This window comes from Cyanistes caeruleus, chromosome 6 (assembly GCF_971803275.1).
Source record: "Cyanistes caeruleus chromosome 6, bCyaCae1.hap1.1, whole genome shotgun sequence".
Taxonomy (NCBI): domain Eukaryota; kingdom Metazoa; phylum Chordata; class Aves; order Passeriformes; family Paridae; genus Cyanistes; species Cyanistes caeruleus.
In genome coordinates, this window is record NC_141706.1 from 2925736 (window position 1) to 2947587 (window position 21852).

Genomic DNA, 21852 nt, shown 5'->3' on the forward strand with positions numbered 1-21852 from the left:
CCATCCCAAGTCACCCTTATGGGTGATGGAGCCCTGGTTTTCTGGGAATGGTTGAACACCTACCTGTCCCTGGGTAATGGCAAACGTGTTCTTTGTTTTGATTTCCTTGTGGGTGTGGCTTTTGCTTTACCTTTAAAACTGTGTTTACCTCAACCCTTGGGTTTTCTCATTTACTCTTTTAATTGTCTCCCCATCCCACCGAGGGGGGAGTCAGCAAGTGACTCCTTGGGGTTTGATTGTTTAAAGTAAAACCAACAACATCCTGAGTGTATGAAAATGAAGATGACCAGTCTGTCTTTGCCTCTGCTCCATGACTTACCCTACTTCTTTTCTCAGTCCTAGACCCTTCCCCAATCCTTTTTGGTTTTTTGGGGGCATTTTTTTTTTTTACAATCCCAACTTCTCTGTTGATGGGAAAGGGTTGGGGTGTTTGTTGCACTTTGGCTGTACTTGTGCCTTGTCAGTGCTGCTGCATCCCTTGATCAGAGGACAGAGGGATGCCGGTGCAGCTGCTGCCTGTGCTTGGTGTATTTGGTTTAAAGTGGGGAAAATGCTGTGCCAGGATTCTGTTGCCTACATCTGCTACCTCAGAAATCCACACCCAGCCATAACACTCTGCAAAATGCTAAGAAATGGGTGTCCCTGCCCATGAATGGGGGTATTTTTGAGGAGTTGCAGTGCAGTGCCCTGCTGTTTGTTATAGAGGCAGAAGCTGGGCGCTTTCCTCCAGCGTGACAGAGATTTGGGGAAGGGGTAGAGCAGTAACAAAGACAAGCTGACAATTCCATGGGCTGGGCTTTAACCTGCCTTTGATAGAGCAGAAAATTCTCTATATCTCTATTTTCTATAGAAGGTGGTGGGCTGGAGTGACAAAATAGAAAGACAAGATTTTAATCTGGAATGAAAATCTCTTTTTAACTCATTGCTTGAGTTAATCCTGCAAAATGCTGCATGTAGTGGGATCTGGAGTAGAATACTAGGAATGATTTACAAGCCTTAAAGAGAGTCTGGGAGCAGAGATAAGAGCACCTGTATATGAAGACTAGAGAAATGCCAAGCTCTGGTTTTGGTGGCCTGATATGTTAAGCTACCCCCAATTACCAAACCTACAGGTGTGTTTTTTGCTTAACAAGAGGCTGTGTTGGTTGTCCACTTATTTTGTTCATTGTAAATGAAGAATTGCCATAGCAACTATATAGTATGTGGTGCAGGTTTTTGGTATTCTGAAGGTTGATTATTTAGCTGTGATTTGAAAACTTGAGAGTCTCTTTGCTCTTCAGATAATGGAGCAAAATTCCTGTAAATAAATTTTCTATCTTGTTTTTATATTGTTTTCCTGCTCAGTTGTATCTTGACTTTTATTTCATTTCCTAGTTTGTTTCATGTATAAGTCTTTGCTTGTTTTACTGTTTATATTAGTCTTAATCAGCCAGTTAGGAAAGGAGTCAGAATCTAGGATTTTTACTGATGTTCTATTGATATCAGCTGCAGCTAATGAGCTCCCAAATACTTAATGAAAAATATGCAACTGAAAGGGGGAACTGGTTATTAAGAATTGCAGAATTTAACAGAAGCCACATCATAAATCAGCTTTTTTTTCTTCATAAAATGCCTTAATATTTTGGACAACATTTTTTTTCTTGTGTTACTGCAATTACACATTTTATCACAAGCAGAACTTAAAGAAGTGAGCAAGAGCAATTTCATCTACATAAGATTTTCCAAACTCAAAGGTCTATTTAAAGGCTTCATAGCTTAATCATTTAAATTACTGGTTCACATACAATCCAAGATTAACACATTTAAATGCTCATTGTAAGTTAATATAGATCCATAGAGAAAGTTGAGGGATGAATTATCTGATGCTGATGAGCTATTAAAACCCTTCTGTGTGAGCTTTGTGTTGAAAATATATATATATATACACTTATTTAAATTCAGTTGTACCTGAGCAGAAAATGCAGTCTGGACACATTACAAATGTGTTTTTTTTAAATGCAATTTGCTTTCAATTGGTGCATCTGTCTTCTTAAGAAATGACTAACTTTGAGATTTGGCTTGCTCATTTTGTTGGAGAGTCCATAAAACATGTGAACATTTCAAATGTGGGTGATGGTGTAGAGGACAGAGCAGGGCAGCAATGCTGGTGACAGGGATTGTCACTCCTATTCCAATTTAGCACAAATGCTTTCCAAAATCCCATGCAGTAATAATAATGCTTTTGGTAACATTGCTTTGGCATTCAACAAGTTTCAGCACAACAGTGTTAACCACTCAGCAAAAAAAAAAAGAATTGGTCCATGTTTGAGATCTCTAGTCTAGATTTTTTGTTTTAAATGAGAAATATTACCTGTAGAAAACTTCTTCAGTGTTTTGTTACCATCAATACCAGAGGCTGCCCCATCCACACAGACAGGAATCTATAAATATTAACAAATGAAGCATCTCTGAGGTCAGGGAGAAATATCACCTGATTTAAAGTTTATAAGTCATAGCAGAATGGTTTCTAATTTGTGCTAATATAATCAGTTTCTGAAACAACTGGGAAATTTTTATCTGCTGAGTTGCAGTTTTCTGATTTAGCAAGAGATTGCTTTTTCTCATTTATGATTTTTTTTTCCCTTTCTGCTTTTTTTTTTCATACCTGTTTCATGTGCATACAGGACATTTCAAGACTGTGTTGCAATTTCATAGTTATGTTGAATTAAATACCATATACTGTATACAAAGGTAAAAATATAAAAATGTAATATATAAAATATGGTTAAACATAAATATTTATAAATAAACTACTGGATCATTGTAATTTTTAGGTATAAATTTGAACCTACACGCTTAAAAAGAGTAAATTTGAATCCCCTAGGAGCAGTAGATTCAAGATCTTTTTTTTGTATCCTAGTTATTTTCTTTTCTTTCAGCTGCAGTATCTGTGCATTTCACAACTGAACAAGTAAAATATCTGATGTATAAAAGGTAGCATTTTTAACACCATGAATGATCTAATGCTTACCCAGCAGAACTGCAAGACACTTGAATACATAGGAATTCGAGTTAATGATGTAGAAATTGTATATATGCACTGCCTGGAAATTAGGCTAAATGGCATTGGGTCAGTTTTTCCATAGAAACAGAAAGAAAATTAGCTTAATTTACAGATTTTGAGGTATTTTGTTAACTGTAGTGATTGTAGCTTAGAAAGCATTAGTAGGGAATTAAAGAAAAGTATTTTGCATGCTACTAATGGAGAATTTTGTTGCATGTTCAGGGACTACTTTGAAATGTTCCACTAAGGTCTATTTCTTCTTCATATGTCTTTTTTTTTTTTTTTTTGGTATTAAATGAGAAGTTTTATTAGGATAAACACAAACTAGAAGAGCTGGTACCTGAACTGTTGGTACTGTAAAATCATATTGCTAATTGTATACCTAGAATATCAAATATCAAATGCATTCCTAAAATAAGAATGTGACTTGTTGTGTCTTTGCTATCTGTATTTTTTTCCTGCTTTCCTTGGCCAAGTTTTAGTCAGATAATTCTTAATTTCCATGGCTTTTTGATTCCAGGTATGAACAGTAAAAATTTTTAATTTCAGCTTTTTGCTGCTATTTAATGAAATGTAGATCTGGTGTATTGGTTGCAGAACAAAAAAAAATCTTTTTATCAATGATCAATTTTCTTGTTTTCCTTTTACATGTTTTGGACAAAGTACTGTAATTTGTCTCTTACATCTAATGCAAGTTTGTTATGATATGACAATGCAGAAATAGGATCTGAGTTTTCTTTAGAAACTATAATATCTTGAATTGCAAGGCTGCTCATTTGTGTATTATAATTTTACTTTATTTATGTGTTCCAGCCTTCTTATGTAGTTTAGATTTTGTCTTTATTCTGTCCAGATCCCTTACTCATATGTAAAATTGTTCCAAAAATAGTGATCTTCCTGGGAAGGGAGTACAAGTGCATGTCTTGGGAAGAGAGATTTATTTGGTTTCATTTTTGTGTTGTTACTAAATATGAGATTCTCATTCTCCTCTGATGGATTTTATAAGCTCATACTATGTTAGACTGGAAGGAAATTAACTCCCAGGGTGGTAAAACTGAAGAATTCAGTTGTACTGAATCTTACAGATGCTCAGATGAGGGAGCTATTGGCCTAGAGACGCACTGGTACTTGAGAAAGCTTGGAAAAATATTCTATTTAGAGATGACTCTGCTTATATGTCATTTTCTGTATTTATCTGACCTTTTGCTCATTCTTTATTACTAGGGCAATTTACATAAAATAGGATCTATGCCATTTATGAGTTCATGTGCTCCTGCTGCTTATTCTTCCCTTGAAGTTCTAATCCTTTGTGGCATTTCACCCCAAAGCACTTTACAGTAATTGCTAATTGATATAAAAGGATCACTTCACCCACCCCTGACATGTAGCACCTCGGTAGTGAAACTCAGAAGCTGTTTAACAGTGAGCAGTAGGACTATATAACATTTTTAGGAGGGGGAAAAAAATAGCCCTTCAACCTGAAAATGGACAGGGTATTTACATAGTCAGGAATTAGCTGCAATATCCATTTCAGGACTGCATTAGGACGTCAGGGATCATATTCCTGGGCTCCAGAAAAGAGACCCTTGGTCACAAGAAGAGGACAGAATGGCTGCATTACGTTCTATTCAGAAAGCAGCACCTCTGGAAATGCATTACTCTTGGAATTCAGTGGATTTCCCCATAGTTTGTGAACTGGATCAGCAGAGACTTGGAGGAAAGGTTTTTGCTTTACAGGATGGTGATCTCGGTGTACTGTGGCTCTCAGGGCTGCTCTGAGAGTTCTCAGTCAGGATACAGCTGCTACCTTGGCATGTAAATAAATAGTGCCATTGTGCAGCTAGGTGAAGGAATGCCTCTAAAAAAAGGTTGTTTTACACAAGCTTGGGCTGGGAATGGCAGCCACAAAGAGGAGAAGTCCTCAGGGAGTAATGTGTGCTTTCCAAAACTCAGCCTTGAGGTATGGCAATCTTCATGGCTGCACAGGAGCTGCATCTGTCCAAGAGGTACAAAGGTGATTTTTAATTTATTGAAATAGGCCATAAAGAGAGAGAACACAGAAGAAGCCTGGCACAAAATCAAAAGACCTGCCTGAAAAACAGGAGCAAACAGCCACGGCAAGTGCAGCAGAGTTGCTAAGATGTGGATTAATGACAGAGGTTGGTGGAGATGCTGCTACTTAAAATAAGGAGATATCTGTCTTTCATGGTGTACCCCCTGGCTGCTCTCATGGCTGCATGACAGGTTTGATAGCACATTTGCCCCACTTGTTGGATTCAGTATTATTTATGCCTATATTACCTGTGTACTCCTGAGTGATTTCATTAATTTGCTGTATAACTATGTAGCAGTCAGTGGCATTTAATTTATTTTACTGATTTATGTCTACCATTTAAAAAAGAAAGCCTGTACAAAGCTTTGAGTGACATGATGGTAATTAAATTTTAAATAACTATAAATTAAAATATAACTGCAAGTTAAAGTTAACTATCAGTTAAAAATAAACTTCACAAGCCAGCAGTCTTTGCTATTCAGAGAGGTGGTAATTTATCAGCAGTCAATCTGCAGAAGCTGATTGGGTCTCAAATGGCACTTGAAACCTATCAAACTGGGTGACTTTAAAGGTTTTCTACTTCTTACAACTTTCATATCCTCTTGGTCTGAAATTAGCAGAGTCCTGGGCATATTTGGGATGCCCAGTTCTTAAGGACAAGTCTCTTAAACACACTCTACTAATGCAGAAGTGGTAGACAAACAAGGAGAAAACACTTTCCTTCAATTAAGTTAATAGATATTTATAATTAATATATTAAGTTCTCCCAGTAAGTGACTCATGCACATTCTAGCTCATTTGTCACACATTCACAGTGGTTATAATGTTGAAAATTCTCATTAAAGCAGGAATCAGCCTGTAAACAAACCCTTTCTTTTAAAAGTGAAAATCTTATCCTGTGCTTGGAACCAAAGTTATGTAGCCTGCTAGAAAACTTTGATTTAGAAATACTGTTTTGTGAGGAAGCTGAAGAAAGCATGGGAACTTTTTGGTATTTTATAAGAGCCTAAGAATAAAGTGAAGGCTTCTTGACCTTTATATGAAATTTGATTACTAAATTATTAGGATTCTTTCAAGTTACTTCTAAATTCCTAAATCTAAGAGAGGAACACTTCCAGGGAGAAAAACATTGCAAATGCATTAAAAGAATTAAAAGAATAGCCATATCTTTGAAGGGAAAGTATCAGCCTATCTGTTTTTTTGTTTTTTTTAAAAATGACCTCAAGGTTTCTTTGATTTTTTTGTCTGTTCAAGATGTACATTGTGGCATTTTTTTCTGGTTCAACTTATACAGCACAGCAGGACCTACACAACTAAATTCAGTGTCCTGGTGTGGTCAGGAAGGTGGGAACTCAAGGAAGGAGTCAGCAGTTGAATCAAAGTGGATACATCCATCAAGTAAAATCAGGAAAATGCTCTGTTTTAAAGGGAAAGGAGAAACTTTGAGTAAATAGCACTTCATTGTTTGTGGCACTTCCAAAAATAGAAAAGCTTAGTGCTTAGAGAACATCAGACTGTACAAAACAAGGCTGAATATTTGAAGGTCAGTTGTTACTTTTTCCTGGTCTGCTTGTTGCAGTCCAACTTTAGGGAGCTACAGCCTGATAATACCGGTATATTATCAAATATATTCAAGATTTATAAAGCTTTGCTGCATAAAACACAGTATTTTTCCTCTGGAATGGAGGTGTTTTGAGCTGGAGGTGGGGAGCTAGATGATACATGGGTGATGGTGATGTGAGTACCAAACAATAAAACTGGAGAGCTAAAAGTGATTTTTTTTTAAGATGACTTTACCCATCCGTCCCAGTCACTGGTCAGATTAGTGGGATCCACTTTTTGGTTTTCATCTAACATTTAGAAGATATCCAACTACTTTGTTCTTGCCAAATAAACTATTTAGTGGTCACCCAGTAATGACATGTAAATATTTCAAATGGGAAAACTTACATTTTGTGGAATGGTAATATTGTTTTATTGTAAGTTTGAGTAAAGTGGTGTGGATCATATAGTGCCTTTTGCAAAGATTAGTTTATGACATGAAACACTTAGGTTATTCAGTGTGAAATGAAATTTGAGCAGTGCAAAATACTGATGCTTTTTACCTGATTGTGTACCTGGTGCTGTATCTCTTATAAATAATAAAAGAATTATGATATTTGCTTTGTTGCAGAAAGGCTTATTCTGTTTCTCTTTTGGGTTTAGCTTCTACACTTCCCCCACCCCTTATTATGTTTTTAAAGCAACAATATGTTGAGTTTCAGGTTTTTATTTGGCCAGAAATCCCACAGGAAAGCTGTGGAGTCCTTCAAGCCTCCAGTCTTCACAAAAACATTGTCCAAAAGAAAAGAAATTCACATCAGAAAGGCAGGAATTTGCTGAAGAGGTTGCTGGTGAGTCTTAGAAAATATTAATTTCAGTTCCTTGTGTGACTGATCACTAGCACATGTTCATACTTTGAAGGTTTCCAGAAAATGCCATAAATGTTTCTCACAGATATTTTTATCAGTAATGGGTTGTGATGGTGCTCTCTGAGTTCTCAAGTATATGTGGAATATTAAGACTTTTCACTGACTTCAAAAATTGTACAAGACCAGTAGGAACCTGAAATGGTCCAGTCTGAAGTTCTTCTGCACTAGCTTCAGATTTTTTAATTAGTGCTAACTTACACCAAACACTGTGGGGTAAGTTACTCAACAGAACTGCAAAAAAATCTCTTCTCTGGTGGCCTTTAGACCTTCTGGTTACATTCTCTCCTTTTATACACACGTAAAATATCCATCCCCTGCACATATGAAGGATGTTTCCTCCTTCCATTGCCTGATTGACTCACTGAGGTGTAGACATGACATTTTTCTTTCAACATCAGTGGCATGCAACAATTAGCTGCAGTTAGTTACACCTCAACATTTCTAAACTTCTTTTAGATACTTCAGTAAAATTTAGGTTTAGCTGAAGAGCAGTTGGATTTCCAAATGTTTGAGATGCTTTAGTGTTGGAGTTAGATTCAGATGTCATGCTTGGGCCCAAAATGTGGGGCATTATTTTCTTGGCATCATGATGACAAGATTTTCATAGATTACAGGTTTAATTGAAGGCCTTCTGGAAACATTAACAGCTTGAATAATCTGCAGCTAGGAGGATGAATTAAAATAATACCACAGAGTCATATTTGCCTATCAACAATACTGCATGGGTTCTTCTGGTTGTGACACAGTTTGGAAACCTTGTATTCCATTTAGGTCCTCACAAAAGTCATAAATTAGGCTGCTTACACATGCAAAATTTTCTTGGAACATGTGCTTTCTGAAGCTTCTTCTAGAGTTTTTGATCACTTAGCACCACTGGTAATTCACCAGTAGGTACACCAGTAGTAGAAATCAGTTTGTGGTAGAGGTTTAGCACTCAATATATTAATAGACCACGGAAGAGAAAACCCAGTTATGTAAAAATTCACTGAGTGACCTCAAAAGTCAGTAACAGGGAATGTCAGCCTGTCAGATTGCATTATTAGAATGAGCTCATCCTTATTAAGTGCACTTGAGTTCTACAAATGATGATTCATCTCCCAGGTGCGTAATGCCCACTCACTGGACCTCAGTAAAAGTTCTCCTTGATATCTGTTCTAGAAATCAACTGTCAATGGCTATGGCAGAGGCTCCAGGTTATTCACTTCTAGTTACAGCCTCTGTGTGGAGCTTTTGGAACATGGCATTGATTTTTTCTTCTCTCTCCCACCTTTTCTTTCCTCCCTTTATTGGTAAATATAACCTGGAGTGAATCTGAGTCTAAAAGGGACTGGGGTCAACAACATCCAGGAAAGGTAATATTGCTTTTACTGGCTTCTTTCCTCACACTTGTTATGTGACTGAGGCAGTTAAGGTAATATATTCCCTTCCAAATATGTAATTAAGTGTCCACTGCTGCTTAGCAGATCTCCAAGTGACAGAGTTCCAAGTCAGCCTTAGATGCCTTGTTGTTTGAGCATGTCCTCAAAGGACCTTCTTCAGCCTTTAAAGGCTTTTAGCTTTAGCTACTTTTCATTTGATTTTCGTAGAATTAAGCAGCTGGACTCCAGATCCCCACACAAAGGTATTTCATCCATTTTGCCATGATTTCTGATCTCTGAAAGTTCCATTTGTCATTGGAAGATACACCTAAAGAATTCCTTGCTAATGTTTCAAATAACAATCAATATATATTTGTCATCTTGTCAAAGCATACCCCTGGTGTTTGTCAGTTCTCATACTGTAATTCATATAACAATGATGCAGTATTGCAGTGGCTGGGTATTAGGAGTTGTCCTTTTTGTTTTTTAAGTAAAGAAATTAATTCTCTATCTGTGATAGTGTGATGAGAGACCAGCTCGAAGCTTCAGTTGGTTTCCTGAACTCATATTTTACTAACCTTTCATGCTGGTGGTACCTCCCTGCCCTGAGGTTAGACAGAGCTTCCTTTTCTTGGCGAGTTCTTCCATTAGCTCTTTTGTTTGAATTGGTGATTAGCAGTGTTATGTGAGCCTGTGGAAAACAGTTTGGTTTAGCAGTGCTGTCCAAAATAGTAACTAAATAAAAGATGTACTCGGAGATGGTAATGAAGGGACCCCCTCCTCTTCCAGCAGATTACAACTTCAGGGGATTGAGGAGAGGCAGCTCTTCCACACCTTCCAGGTGATCTGCTCAAAATGAGATCAAAGGAAAGGAAAGGGCTGCTGGATTATGTTCTGAAATGCTGAATGTTTTCTCCCTAATCTGACCCACAGATTTCTGTTTGTCTTTAAGTGCATAATGACCCAAAGCCTTTGCAGTTGCTCCTCTTAGGATCTTTCTTATTGACTTTGGAATCAGATGTGGGGGAATAGTAGGCTGTGTGTTTTCTTAATATATACACTAATACAGTAAATGAAAAGCAGTGATAGCACTTCTTCACTGGACTGAAATTTATCATTAAACTTAGATCAGGTTTTAGCAGCAGATAAATGACACAACATAAAATCCTCTGTTGACTTGGAAATAGTGAAAATAAAGAAAAATACTTGAAAATCCAACAAACACACACACATGCACAACGCCCAACTAAGCAACAAAACATAAAAACCATAACATCATGGATATATTGAAAGAAAAAGATTTTCTCCCTGTCCTGGAAGCTGCATTATTAATTCAACTTGCAACTGATTTGGGAAAAGGCACAGGGGAGGTTAAGAGTGATAGCCATTTACTTTTACAAATAACTTTTTGCTTGTGTATTACAATCCAAGAGGATAATGCCTCCTTGTTACTCCCTATAGCCCATGTAAGGCAAATTTTCACCAGAAAAATGCAGTGCATATTAGTGTAAGTTATCTGGTAGGCTTTGGGCTTGCATGCTTGCTTTATATAGAGGAATTAAATTAACTTCACTTTGTTTAATTTTTCAGCATTTGCTCCATCTTTCTAACAGTAACCCTGCTTTTCTTGTCATTTTAGTGTTTTGAGATTTGCAAAGGAAAACAACTTGGAAAGGACTGTGCACTCCTGAATGTAATAGCATATTGAATTTTTGTTGGAAAAAAACTTAAGGTCACATCTAAATCTCTTAAAGAGATTTATGTCTTAATGTCTTATAATCAGCTCATGTGGGTTTTAGAGTATATCTGTTATATAGGTGACTGCTTTTCTGTGCTTACTTCAATATTTTACATGCATATAACTTCACAGGGGAATATGAATAATGTTATTGTGTGTCTTTAATGGCTGTCAGATGAATTAGTCTTTCAATTAATAACATATCATTGAGAACGTGAAAATAAATTTAGGCAGATGTAGTCTGATTAGCTCATATACCACTACGAGTACATGGTAGGTTGTGAAAATTAGTACTGCTATAAAAGTAGGCAAAATTTGTACCAAAAAAATCTGTCTGTTCTGGATATAACTGCGTAATTCTCATTTAAAGAATATTGATCTTTATGTTGCATTAAAATTAATTTTCTTTTCAGACATTTGAAAGGTCTGATGTCTGAAACCTCTGACTTTTTTTTTTTTAGAAGTGTCCTTAATGCTGATTTGTTGATAGTTTTCAGAGAGACATTAACAAAACCAAAAAAATGTAAATCCCTCTCTGTAAGTATCCTACCCCTCCCTAAAGAAAAGTCATAGGGTCACAATCAGAATTTTCCATCAGATAGGAAGTTTTCTTCTTCCCCTTTAAAAACCTATTCTAATTTCATTTTGGGAAATGAAACATTGACATCATTCGATACATTTTTCATTTCAGCTTTACAGGATGATAAATAACAATTTACCAAAAATGTTATGGAGGGAGAAATGAGGCTTAAAAAAAAGAAGTTAATCATATCAAGGCAGCTCAGTATGACGAGAGAACAAACGACCAGCCTCCCTTTGGCAAACAAAACTGAATCATAGCAAGGAAATGAGGTTGCCAAGGCAGTGAAAAGCAGAGCTGGAAACTTCTCTTCCAAGTCAAGTCACAAGTGGTGTGGCATTCACAGCCTATGGGAAGTGGGGAGTCCATTGCACATCTCCCTTAACAGACAGGGGCTGCAAAAGAGCAAAAAAATTTCCTGGCAAAAGAGCCTCTGGTGTCTTCTGCACAAAGGACAGACTGTGCCCTCACTCCACAGCCTTTCACCACTCATGGCTGAGGTGCAGGAAATTTTGACTAACAGCTTTGTGGCTCTAAGGAGGGTTTCCATTTCCTGGCAAATTAAACCTGCCCCTGTGTAAGAGTGGCTGTTACTTTGAGTGATGTAATGCTAAAATACCTGGTTTTGATCATCAAATTTGTGGAATATACCCTGTTGATGGCTTGCTGTGTAGTACTTTCTGCTTTCCATCTCTCTGAAATGTAGATTCTGTTAAAAAACCTGCCTTTTTTTTTTTTTATTTTCACTATATTCAAGACTCCAGCTACTTACTATGTCTTTTCCAGGGCATGAGTGAGTGAAAGAGGGCTCTGCTCTCTGACCACTGACCTTGAAGAAGGTGTGACTGTGGCAAGTTGCTATCTCAGCTTCCCTACTTGCAGGACAGGATTGATAAATAATAGTTTTATAAAATTACAAGATTGTTAATGAATAAAAGCTGCTGTATAAATATTTGGTAGCCAGATTTTTGCTTGTCAGTTGACTTCATAAGTTTTTTACAAAGTTAGAGGTATGTGAGAAAAGATTGTTTAGATATTATACTCAAGAGGAAACTCATAATTTCTTTCAGAACTCAGATGCCCCAGCACTGAAAAAAAAAAAAAAAAAAGCCTATTGATACATGTGCCAACCTTTTTTGAGCTGTACAAGTTATTTTTGTATTAAACACCTCTTTGAAACTCTCAGTGAAGTCTGTAAGGAAAAGAATTCCCCAAACTTATCCTTGGAGCAGCTCTAATTCTCTAACACCTCTTGTTTTGCTGCAACTCCTGCTTTTGGGATGGGGACACTGCCAAGCTCTGTGTCCTGTGGCTGGCCCTGCCTCCACTTCCCTAGGAGCTGCAGCCACACTGCCAGAGTTTCCAGAGGGGTCTTCAGCTGTGTTTAGTAGGTATTTTCACTTGTTCCCCCTTCCATGCAGGGCTGCCTTCCTGGATCCTCTCTCAGCAAGCGAATTTCATTCTGGAGATAGAAGGTAATTGCTTTTTTGGACACCACTGAAGTGTACCAGCCCTCATTTCCTGATTTTCCTCGCTGCTGTCTTTGATGGTGACAGAACACTCGTGGCCACTGCTGTTCTGTGTTGCTTTCTGAAGGTAAGGTGAGACATTCACTATAAAAATGGCAGCAGTGGTGGAAAAGGTTTATGTGTAGGGATGGACTACCAGGAAGAGAGAGAGTGGGGAGAGAAAAGTGCTTAACTAAAGCTGTTAAATGCCTCTTTGCATCTGTGTGCAGAACTGTATCTTATTGTTGCTTCACCTGCTTCACTCACAATCACCTAAACTAGCAAAGGCCTCATACTGAAACTCATTATTTGAATAAATAAGGCTGACTTCAAATGGGATGGAGCACAGAGCTGGTCCCAGGAGCAGGTGTGCTGGCTGACCTGAGGGCTGGGTACCTCTCACCCTCCCCAGAGGCAGACAGGAGTGTTTAGGTGTGCTTAACCTTTCCTGCCACAGCTACTTGTGGAAAAAGGTGTTAGGAAAGGTTAGATGTGGAGATAACATTGGCAAGCCTGGACTGTCCACTAGGACACCTGCTGCTGGAGCTGAGCTCCTCATGAAGTATTCCAGCCAAAAAGGTGAGTTAATAAGGAAATGGAGCCCAAAGAGAAGGGTATTGATTTAACACTAGGAGTTAAATAGGCTTGACTGAAATAATTTTCTTAATTATGACTCAATTTAATTTTTTAGGATGAAAAAAATTAAAAGCTTTAAATGCAGGGAATATAAAACACTAATATTGAAGACAAATAATGTTTTTTTTCCTCAACACTTGTGCTTATTTTATGCTTCCTCTTGCTGCTGGAATACCATAGCATGTGTTTTGTCATGCTTTTTGCTGTAAAAATTTGTTAGTAGTTTTATTTTCTTTCATCCTTCATACTTTTAAAAATTATTTTATGTGGGCTGAATATGTCTTTATTGGTTAAAATAAGTGTGTTCCTAAGCATTAAAGGAAAGCATGTCCAACATGACCCTGAATGCCTATAACTTGTTGGCAGAAACTGTGACAATATATATTGCCTGAGGAGACACTCTCATTAACAATTTGTTTCTTTCTTGCAAATAGATAAAATTTTTGGATATCCAATTAGATTTGATGCTTTCTTCCTTTCCAATTAATTTTGTAACTGATATAAACCAAAATGAATCATGACTTTCTCAAAATCCCATACTTTCATAAAGTTAAAATAGGCTTCAAGAACAAATTAGTGCAGCGCAAAAATTAATACATGCGAAGTAATGTAAGCACATGGCACTTTTAATTTTTCAGTGGCCTGGGGGTACTGTTATCTGGTCTTTTCTGGGAAATCACTCATCATGTTGCTATCGGGGAAAGAGAGAGCTGCAGCCCCCTTTCTGGGAGCAATCCAGTGCAGTATGGATATTAATTAAATTTATTAAACAAATAACACAGCGACTCAGGGAAGCAGGGGTCCATCTGCCAGCTCTGTAGATTGATCTCTGCAGAGACGCGAGTTGAATGGTAGTTAAAGCTAAGTTGCAGAGCTCAGCAGATGGGCTCTTGTCTCTTGTGGGGGGAGATTTGGTGGCGGTCCAACAGCTTTTTTCCCCCTCCAGGTTTTTGTTCCTTGCAACTGTGACTGAAGAAGCACTTCTCTGCCTTTTCTCAGCCTTGCCCCCCCCCTTTTGTTTATCTGAGCAATGTTTAAGTCTGAGTGATTTGTTAGAGAGGCAAGTCCCGGCTGATCTCATTTTGTGTATGTGATGTAAACCTCAAGCAGAAAATAATTAGGAAAATGTAATCCCATTGACTTTACACCCCACTTGTGCACACTGCTACATGTCTGCCTGGTGCCTTGGAAAAAAGAAAAGTCTACTAGCAGCACTGCACTTACTATTCAAAATCACTGCCCATCATGCCTATATTGTTAATAAAAACCTTTGCTGAAAGGCTGTGTACACAGTATAAAATTATTTTTGTGCCTGTAGATCTAGGCTGTGGTGGTATTTTGATTTTACTTTATTTTATTTCTTTGTGTTGCGTACTGTGGTTCTTGAAAATATGTATCTTTTGAATTAATCCCTCTGCAATCTTCCTGTAATCTGGTATCAAGCAAATACTGATCTAATGAATAGTTTGCTTTATGTGGGCTACCTAAAACCTATGGTGTTTTCTATTGCGGATTAAAAGCCCTTGTAATTAATTATGCAATTAAGCTCTTTATTTATTATATATTTGCAGGTGGGTAGGTCTTTAATCAAGTCTTAAGAGTGATGGGTAATATCTGCTGTTGGAGACCAGTCATAACGCCACTTAGGTCCTTGGCAGAAGTCCCACAGACTGTAGTGGGAGCAAGACTGGCCCTAATGCTGCAGGGAATCCCACTGGCTGTGGTTCAGAAAGCCTTCTGAGAAGGTTTTGTAATATCTAATCAGAGTTTGACTATTCCTCAGCGAGTGCTTGCAATGGGAAAATCACGGCCGTACAAAAGTCGGTGCTCTCCGACAGCCAGCAATAATAAAGAGATGATGGGCTGCATAAGAGGGTTCTGCTGTGTGCTGTCACAAAAAATATTGCATTTATCTTTCCTGGGTGAGGAAAAAGTAGGCACAATGGCTTCTGAACTTGGTGGGAACTTTGAGAAAAACAAAGCCCATGGGATTTAGCTCTAATAATGTGTGCTTTGCAGAGTGAACAATGGAGAAATCTTCTCTGGATGGCAGTTTATGCTTTTGTGCTCGTTTGTTCCTCCAAATTGATTCTTTAATATTATTTTTATTTTTATTTTCTTGGTTGAAAGAACAGTATTGGTGTTTAACTTCAGGCATGAATATTGCACACCTTTATCTAGAGAAAAAATTAGTTTTCCTTCTGTCAGTTTACTGTGTTTTGCTATGGGTATGTTTTCACTTTTAGACATTATTAACATGAATGTTTCTGTTACTATGGCAAAGGCCAGAATTAGTTGATTTTTTATTAGTGCTCTGCCACACAGTATTCTGAACTCTAGGAGAGAAAATAGTCTTCTGTGGTGCTCTTGGTATTTTAAACTGACCCAATTTATATAGAGAGGAAAATATTATTTTCTGAGAGGTTCTTGTTACTGATTTTTAATAGGTGATCTAGTAATTTATTTATTTATTTATCTGGCTTGTTGGAGTTGAGACTTCTCAGGGTTATGCAGCCTGTATTTGAATTTATAGACTATTGTTTTATACTGGTGCTAATTTTACTCTCTAATTTGAGTAGCTGTCTTACTCCTTAAGAGAAGACTGCCTGTTCATGAAAAAGTTCTGGGTGGGATTATCCAGAAGAAAATCTTGTATTTAATCGGAATTACTTTTAGAATAAGAAAATGACCTCAGTGCATTATGTAGGGTAGAATAAAATGGTTGAAATTTTATGAATTCCTACAAACTAGAAGGGAAGGGCCAGTTAAGGGAGATGCACATGCATAACAACATGTTGCTTTCAAAGACAAATATGTCTTTGAAACGAACCTTGCATATTTTAGGACCAATAAAGGGATATGTAGTAGGGGTTGTGGTAAATGAATATTGTTTACCTGAAGTGTTCCATGTTATTACATTTACAATGGGTGCTTAATTACAGTATTCTTAAATTAATAAATTCTCCTCCATGTTTCTGAGCCTTCTCTGGCAGAGACCAAGGTACCAGCTACACATTTAGGTTTGCTCTGAAAGAGTGTCACTGGGTGCTGTTAATTTGGATGGAGCTGTAGAGGTAGAACCAAAGAATCCTCTGAAAGTAATCAGGAGTTTTGCTTATACCATGGGGAGAATGCTTGTGATTTTAGCAAATGTTCCTCAGGCTTTGTTATTTCTAGATTCTGTTGTGCTCCATTTCTGCATTATTTCCTTCCCACCACGAATCCTGTTGTTTTTACACTGAGGAAGGCAAATGCCCTCATAGTTACCTAGCAGAAGCTTTCCCAGGAATCCCTCTGTTTTTCCTAAAAACCTGTAATAATTTGAAAATTTATAGCACCTTGACACTGTAATGGTAAATCAAATAGCATAAGAAGTTAGCATTTACAGATGTTGAATCATTTCTGCTTTTGGAGCTCTACCTGGACATGGGTGGTTTGCAGTGGATGGCAAGTGTATGGATTTGCTACTGCTCTCTCTTTGTCCTCCTTGAAGCACTATTGATTCATTTATGTAATTACCAGTAAATGTGGGAGAAATTGAGGAACTCTTGAGCCTGGAAGTAGCTAGATGGGCCTTGTAAAATATATTAAGAATGATGATTTTTGCATTAATGTGAATAGTCGCTAATAACATGATGTATCTTTAAAGAGGGCTTTGGCTTTATAATGCCAAGTGAAGTACACTTAGCTCTTTAATAGCACTTTCCAGTTGCAGGCTTTTAATGTTGACAGCTATATTTAGTACATTTGATATTCCATAGGGTGTTCTTAGAAGAAATGAACACATCTGATGGAACAAACCCACTCTCCATGTTCAATTAGCAACAATACTGCTCAGTGGAGGTTAGAACAGATAGGTTCTTAGATGTTTCTGGGAATATGTGTATCAGTGCTTAGGGACAACAGATCATTCTACTTAACTTTGAACTATCTGACTTTTACTAGTAACTGTCTTTTAATATTTATAGGACATTCCATTTTGGCTTTGTATATTTCAGAAAAGATAAAGAATTTCAGTCTTTAACTCAGAACTCATTTCACTAGACTAATAAGGGTATTAGAAGTGTAATTGTTCTAGCAGATAAATTACTGAGTGTGTGGCTTAAGTCTATGCAGGTAATTAATATTTTAGAGTAGGTATTATCATTTTGGAAAGGTATGCTGATAATATTTAAACAAGGACTTAGGAAAAACATGTGGACCACTGGCAGATATATCTTTGGAAATCACCTGTACTTCTTAATTGTTCCTGATTTCACAATACTGGGATTCCTTCCACTAGATACACTAAACAAAGTAAGGAATTAATATCTAGATATTTGGATTTACATGCCTGCAGAGGCATTTATCAGAATTCTAAACTTTTTTTTGCGTGTGGCATTGTTCATTCTTGGAATCTCAGTTTCTGTTTTCAGGCTGCTTTGGTCTGTCAGAAACATGTGAGGTTGCCCAACACAAGGCTTTAACACCTGGGGGATTGCTCACAGCTAAACATTTAATACCTGAGGGATTGCTCACAGCTACACAGTGAGTCCCTTTGTGCTCTGAGGCAGGGATGAAGTTCCCATGGGCTGCTGCAAGTTCCCTGTTTTTCCTGGCAGCTTGCAACACAGCCCTCCTTGGGTCCTCTGTGGACTGCCAGGCTGTGCTCTGAGGCTCCCAAAGCACAGCTTCAAAGATAAGGTCACTCCCAATGCTCCCTTTTCTTCCCACTTCTAGTTCTCTATAAAAATATTCCATCCTAAATTTACCACTTTATCTCTGCAACAAATAGATTTAAAAGAAGCCTTTACTCTCTTTCACTTCAGCAAGGCTCGCTATAATGATGTTGACGCATTTAGAAGTTAACAGAGAAAATAAAACACAAAGAATTTGGAATTTGACTATCTGAAGTTTGACTGTTTCCAGAAAATACTACTTAGGCTTCAGTCTTTTGGTATGATGAACAGCTTGGAAAGAAGATGAGTGATAGGGTTTGATCCAGTTTCACATAGCAACCTGTGAATATTCTGTGAGCAGTCAGATCAGACCTAGAGAAACCTTTCACTGGTTGTACTGGATGTGCTAAGCTTGGCTCCTGTACAATGTAAGCACAATCCTAATTACTCATGATGCCTCATTGTTAGTTTATTATCCTCTAGCCAGCTGGAAATGGCAGTGGAGAATGATGTCTGTGTTGGCATCCTGAATTTGGTGAAGAATACTTGACCAAAGTAGCTCTGAACTGTTCAGCACATTTTCCTGAGCCTTGGTTCAGCTTCACCTGATCTGAGCTCCTCATGCAAGCTGTGATGTGTGCTAGCAGAGGGTTTCTATCTGGAAAAGCCTATTTAGGGCTATGTGCTATCTTTATTTTTCCTGGTGCTTTAGCCTGTTGGGCCTAGGTTTTTTGTTTCAATGAGAACATCTCTATTCTCATATTTTCACAGCTTGGGGAGTAGTACTTGGTTATGTTTCAGATAATGAAGGGTCATTTGATTAACTGTGTCCATGAGGAAGCAAAGGAGGTGACTTTTTCTGAAAAATGTTTTAGTTTGGGACAGGCATTAATTTTGTTTTGATTCACTTTCTCAAGTTCTAGTGTTTTGAAAGTCTCTGCAGATTCAGTAATCAAATATAACGTGCAATACACATAGGCTGCTGATTTTTGAGTAGAGTGAAAAAGCCACAACCAACACTCACACAGCATTTGCTCACATTTGTTTGCTCTATATTCTCATACAAATTTTCTCTCAGTGTGTGGATACACATACAGACATTTACATGTATGTAAATATGCCACCTGTGTATGTGTGTACACACATGTATACATGGGGACTATGTGGATATGTGTGTATATATATGTATTTACATATGCATATGTACAATACATGCACACACTCGATTTTCTGTGTGATTTGGGTGGGAGGAGATATTAGATCTGGATGTCTTGGTGTTCAAAACAACCTTCAAGACTGAAAATGTAGAAAGGGTGATGGCAACCAAGAGATTGGTGTAGAACAGTTCCCTACCAAATTTATTCATTTATTTACTTCAATTACACATTTTGCTGTTAGATATTGGGGGAGGGGTAAGAATTTTGAAAGGATATTCACACAGTTGATAATAGTTTTGTCTATTCAATATATTTTCTCCCCAAATCCCTGAAATTTACTGTAACTTGTTCAGTGTCTCCTACAGACCAAGCAGACTATCTTAGAAAGATCAAGACTTAGGCTGATAGAGATCATGATTTTGGATTCTTTTAAAATCACTTTTCCCGCTTCCTTTTTGTGGCTTTGTCCTCATTTTTATTGCACATCTTGATTGAATGAAAACTTCCTACCCAGTGCAGGGCTCTTCCAGTGCCTTTAAGTGACTGGACTGCAATGTACACAATGAAGTTGTAAAAGTCGTTAGAGTTGTGTCCCTGCAGGCCAAAATACCATTGTTCTACTTCTACAATGAGGTCTTCAGTCCAAATTATTTTTTCTCTATTTTCCTTTATTTAATGGGGCATTACCTTTGGGGAAAAATCCATCTGCCACAATTTTTATATGATTTTCATACATCATTCAGTTTAAGAAAATTGGAAATGTTGCAGTAGTTGTTCCTGAGATGCAGCAGTACAGAATGCAGGCCCTTTTCTAAGCACAGTCTATATGTTGACCAACTTTTTTTAAAAAATATAAATGCTGTAAAGTGAATAATTCAAACCAGATTTGCATGTTAATCTGTTTTTAAATTAGTTTTTTTCATGTCATAGATCTATGCATAATTCTCTGGAGGTTTCAAGCAAGACTGAACTGGGTCAGATTGGCTTGTATATTTTCTCTAAATAGGATGGAAATAAAATCTAGTGGTGAATTGGTGATATTAATCATATGACTGCTGAATTGGAGCCATTATTGGGCTCTTGAAGGCCTGTAAATTAATTTAGAGATTTCTATAGGATCAGCCATGCTAGTGTACCCTCTCAAAGCCTTTTATGTACAGTATTTAAGTCCTTCACAGCCTTTTTTTTGCATTATGAAAGGTATGCAGCATTTGTATTCATGTTCTTGGAGAAAAGCAGGAAAATGCGTCTAAAAAAAATAGATGCTGTAAAAGACATATGAGGAGCTGGAATATCTTTATGCCTAAACTTTATTATTCTTTACACTGCCTAGAGTATTATATCTGTGCAATTACATTTTCTGTGTTAATTATGTTTAAGTAGAAATGTTATATGTGAAAGGTTTTACTTGATTGGTGAGCCTTACCCTTGGACTTGGTTGCTTTGTGGGAAGTCTTGGCTGCCAAAAAAACAAATTTATATGGTGGTTAACATGTGCTCTTTTGAACACACTGCTCAAAAGCTGCTCTTTTGAAAAGGTAAACTACATATTTTTCCTATTGGGAAAGCAAATGTAGAGATGTGTTGGCTACTCCCCAGCCTGGCAGTGCCCTGAGTGCTTTGGACAAACCCTTTTCCTCTTTGTTGTTTCTCACCACTTTAATTCTAATGTTTCGACTGAGTGGAGCTCAAGGTCTGTGTCTTATCAGGTGCTAAGATGGATGTTTAACAGCACACAATTTTATCTAACTTAAAGCCTGGGATACTTAGAGAACTGCTCCCAAGTTCCTGAAATTGTACACACAGAGAAGCCTTTAGGCCTTAATATTCAACATAAGTGGAAATTATTTAAATTTGTCATCATGAGAATTGATCAGCTTCTTTCTAGCTGTGAAACTCAACCACAGTGGATTGGGTAAAACTGAGTTGGAGGTTTATTTATGTGATCATGAGTTGGTTTTCAGGAATACTAAGGCTGTGTTTTCTTTGGCAAAAGGAATACTTTGTATAAGAAACTTTGCTTTGGTTTTCTGTTTTGAGTCACTGCAGTGTGATTAACACAATGCTCAGTTAAATCTATGTAAGTACATCTTTTTCTGGTTATGACAGAATAATGGTTAATTATCACCTATCAAAAAGATGACTATTTCACTAAATTAAATAAAACATTTTTAAAATGTACTAATTCAGCTTTTGAATAAATTTATCAAAACAAATATGTATTTTCAGCTTCCTCCTTCTTGTTGGATTTCTGTTTGTAAAAGCAGAACAAAATTCTCTCAGGAAGGCAAAAAGCAAAGCCATGGGTCTGTTTTCCAGCCTCTATTTCTAGGTCCTTGAGGGCTGTGCTATTTACCTCTAATGGAAAGAAAAAGATCAAACTGTGCTAGCACGCAGTGTTACTGTCCAACTGCTTCCACCAGCTTGTCTTTTTGGCTATTTTTTATTAAATAGCCCCATTGCCCTTGCAGCACTTGTCTATCAAAGCTGCCTCCTGCTCTTCAGACACATGCAGTTTTTCTTTCTTTAGTGCAGTGATGTGTCCACATGGGTGGACATTAGTGTGTATGCAACCTGTGAGATGGATGCAAATTGCTTTAAATATGCTAATTTTTAAATATTGCCTCTTTTAAAATCCCACCTGGAGTCC

At 37.3% G+C, this 21852-nt stretch overlaps 1 protein-coding gene across 1 annotated transcript in view; it reads left to right on the forward strand.

Moving 5' to 3' along the window:
• LOC111930453 (uncharacterized) overlaps positions 1-21852 on the forward strand; it is an 89307-nt gene that overhangs the window by 24579 nt on the left and 42876 nt on the right. The window contains exons 2-3 of the mRNA XM_086891982.1: positions 7361-7489; positions 12665-12718. Of these exons, the coding sequence (XP_086748108.1) occupies positions 7361-7489; positions 12665-12718 (183 nt within the window). The remainder of the gene's footprint in view (positions 1-7360; positions 7490-12664; positions 12719-21852) is intronic.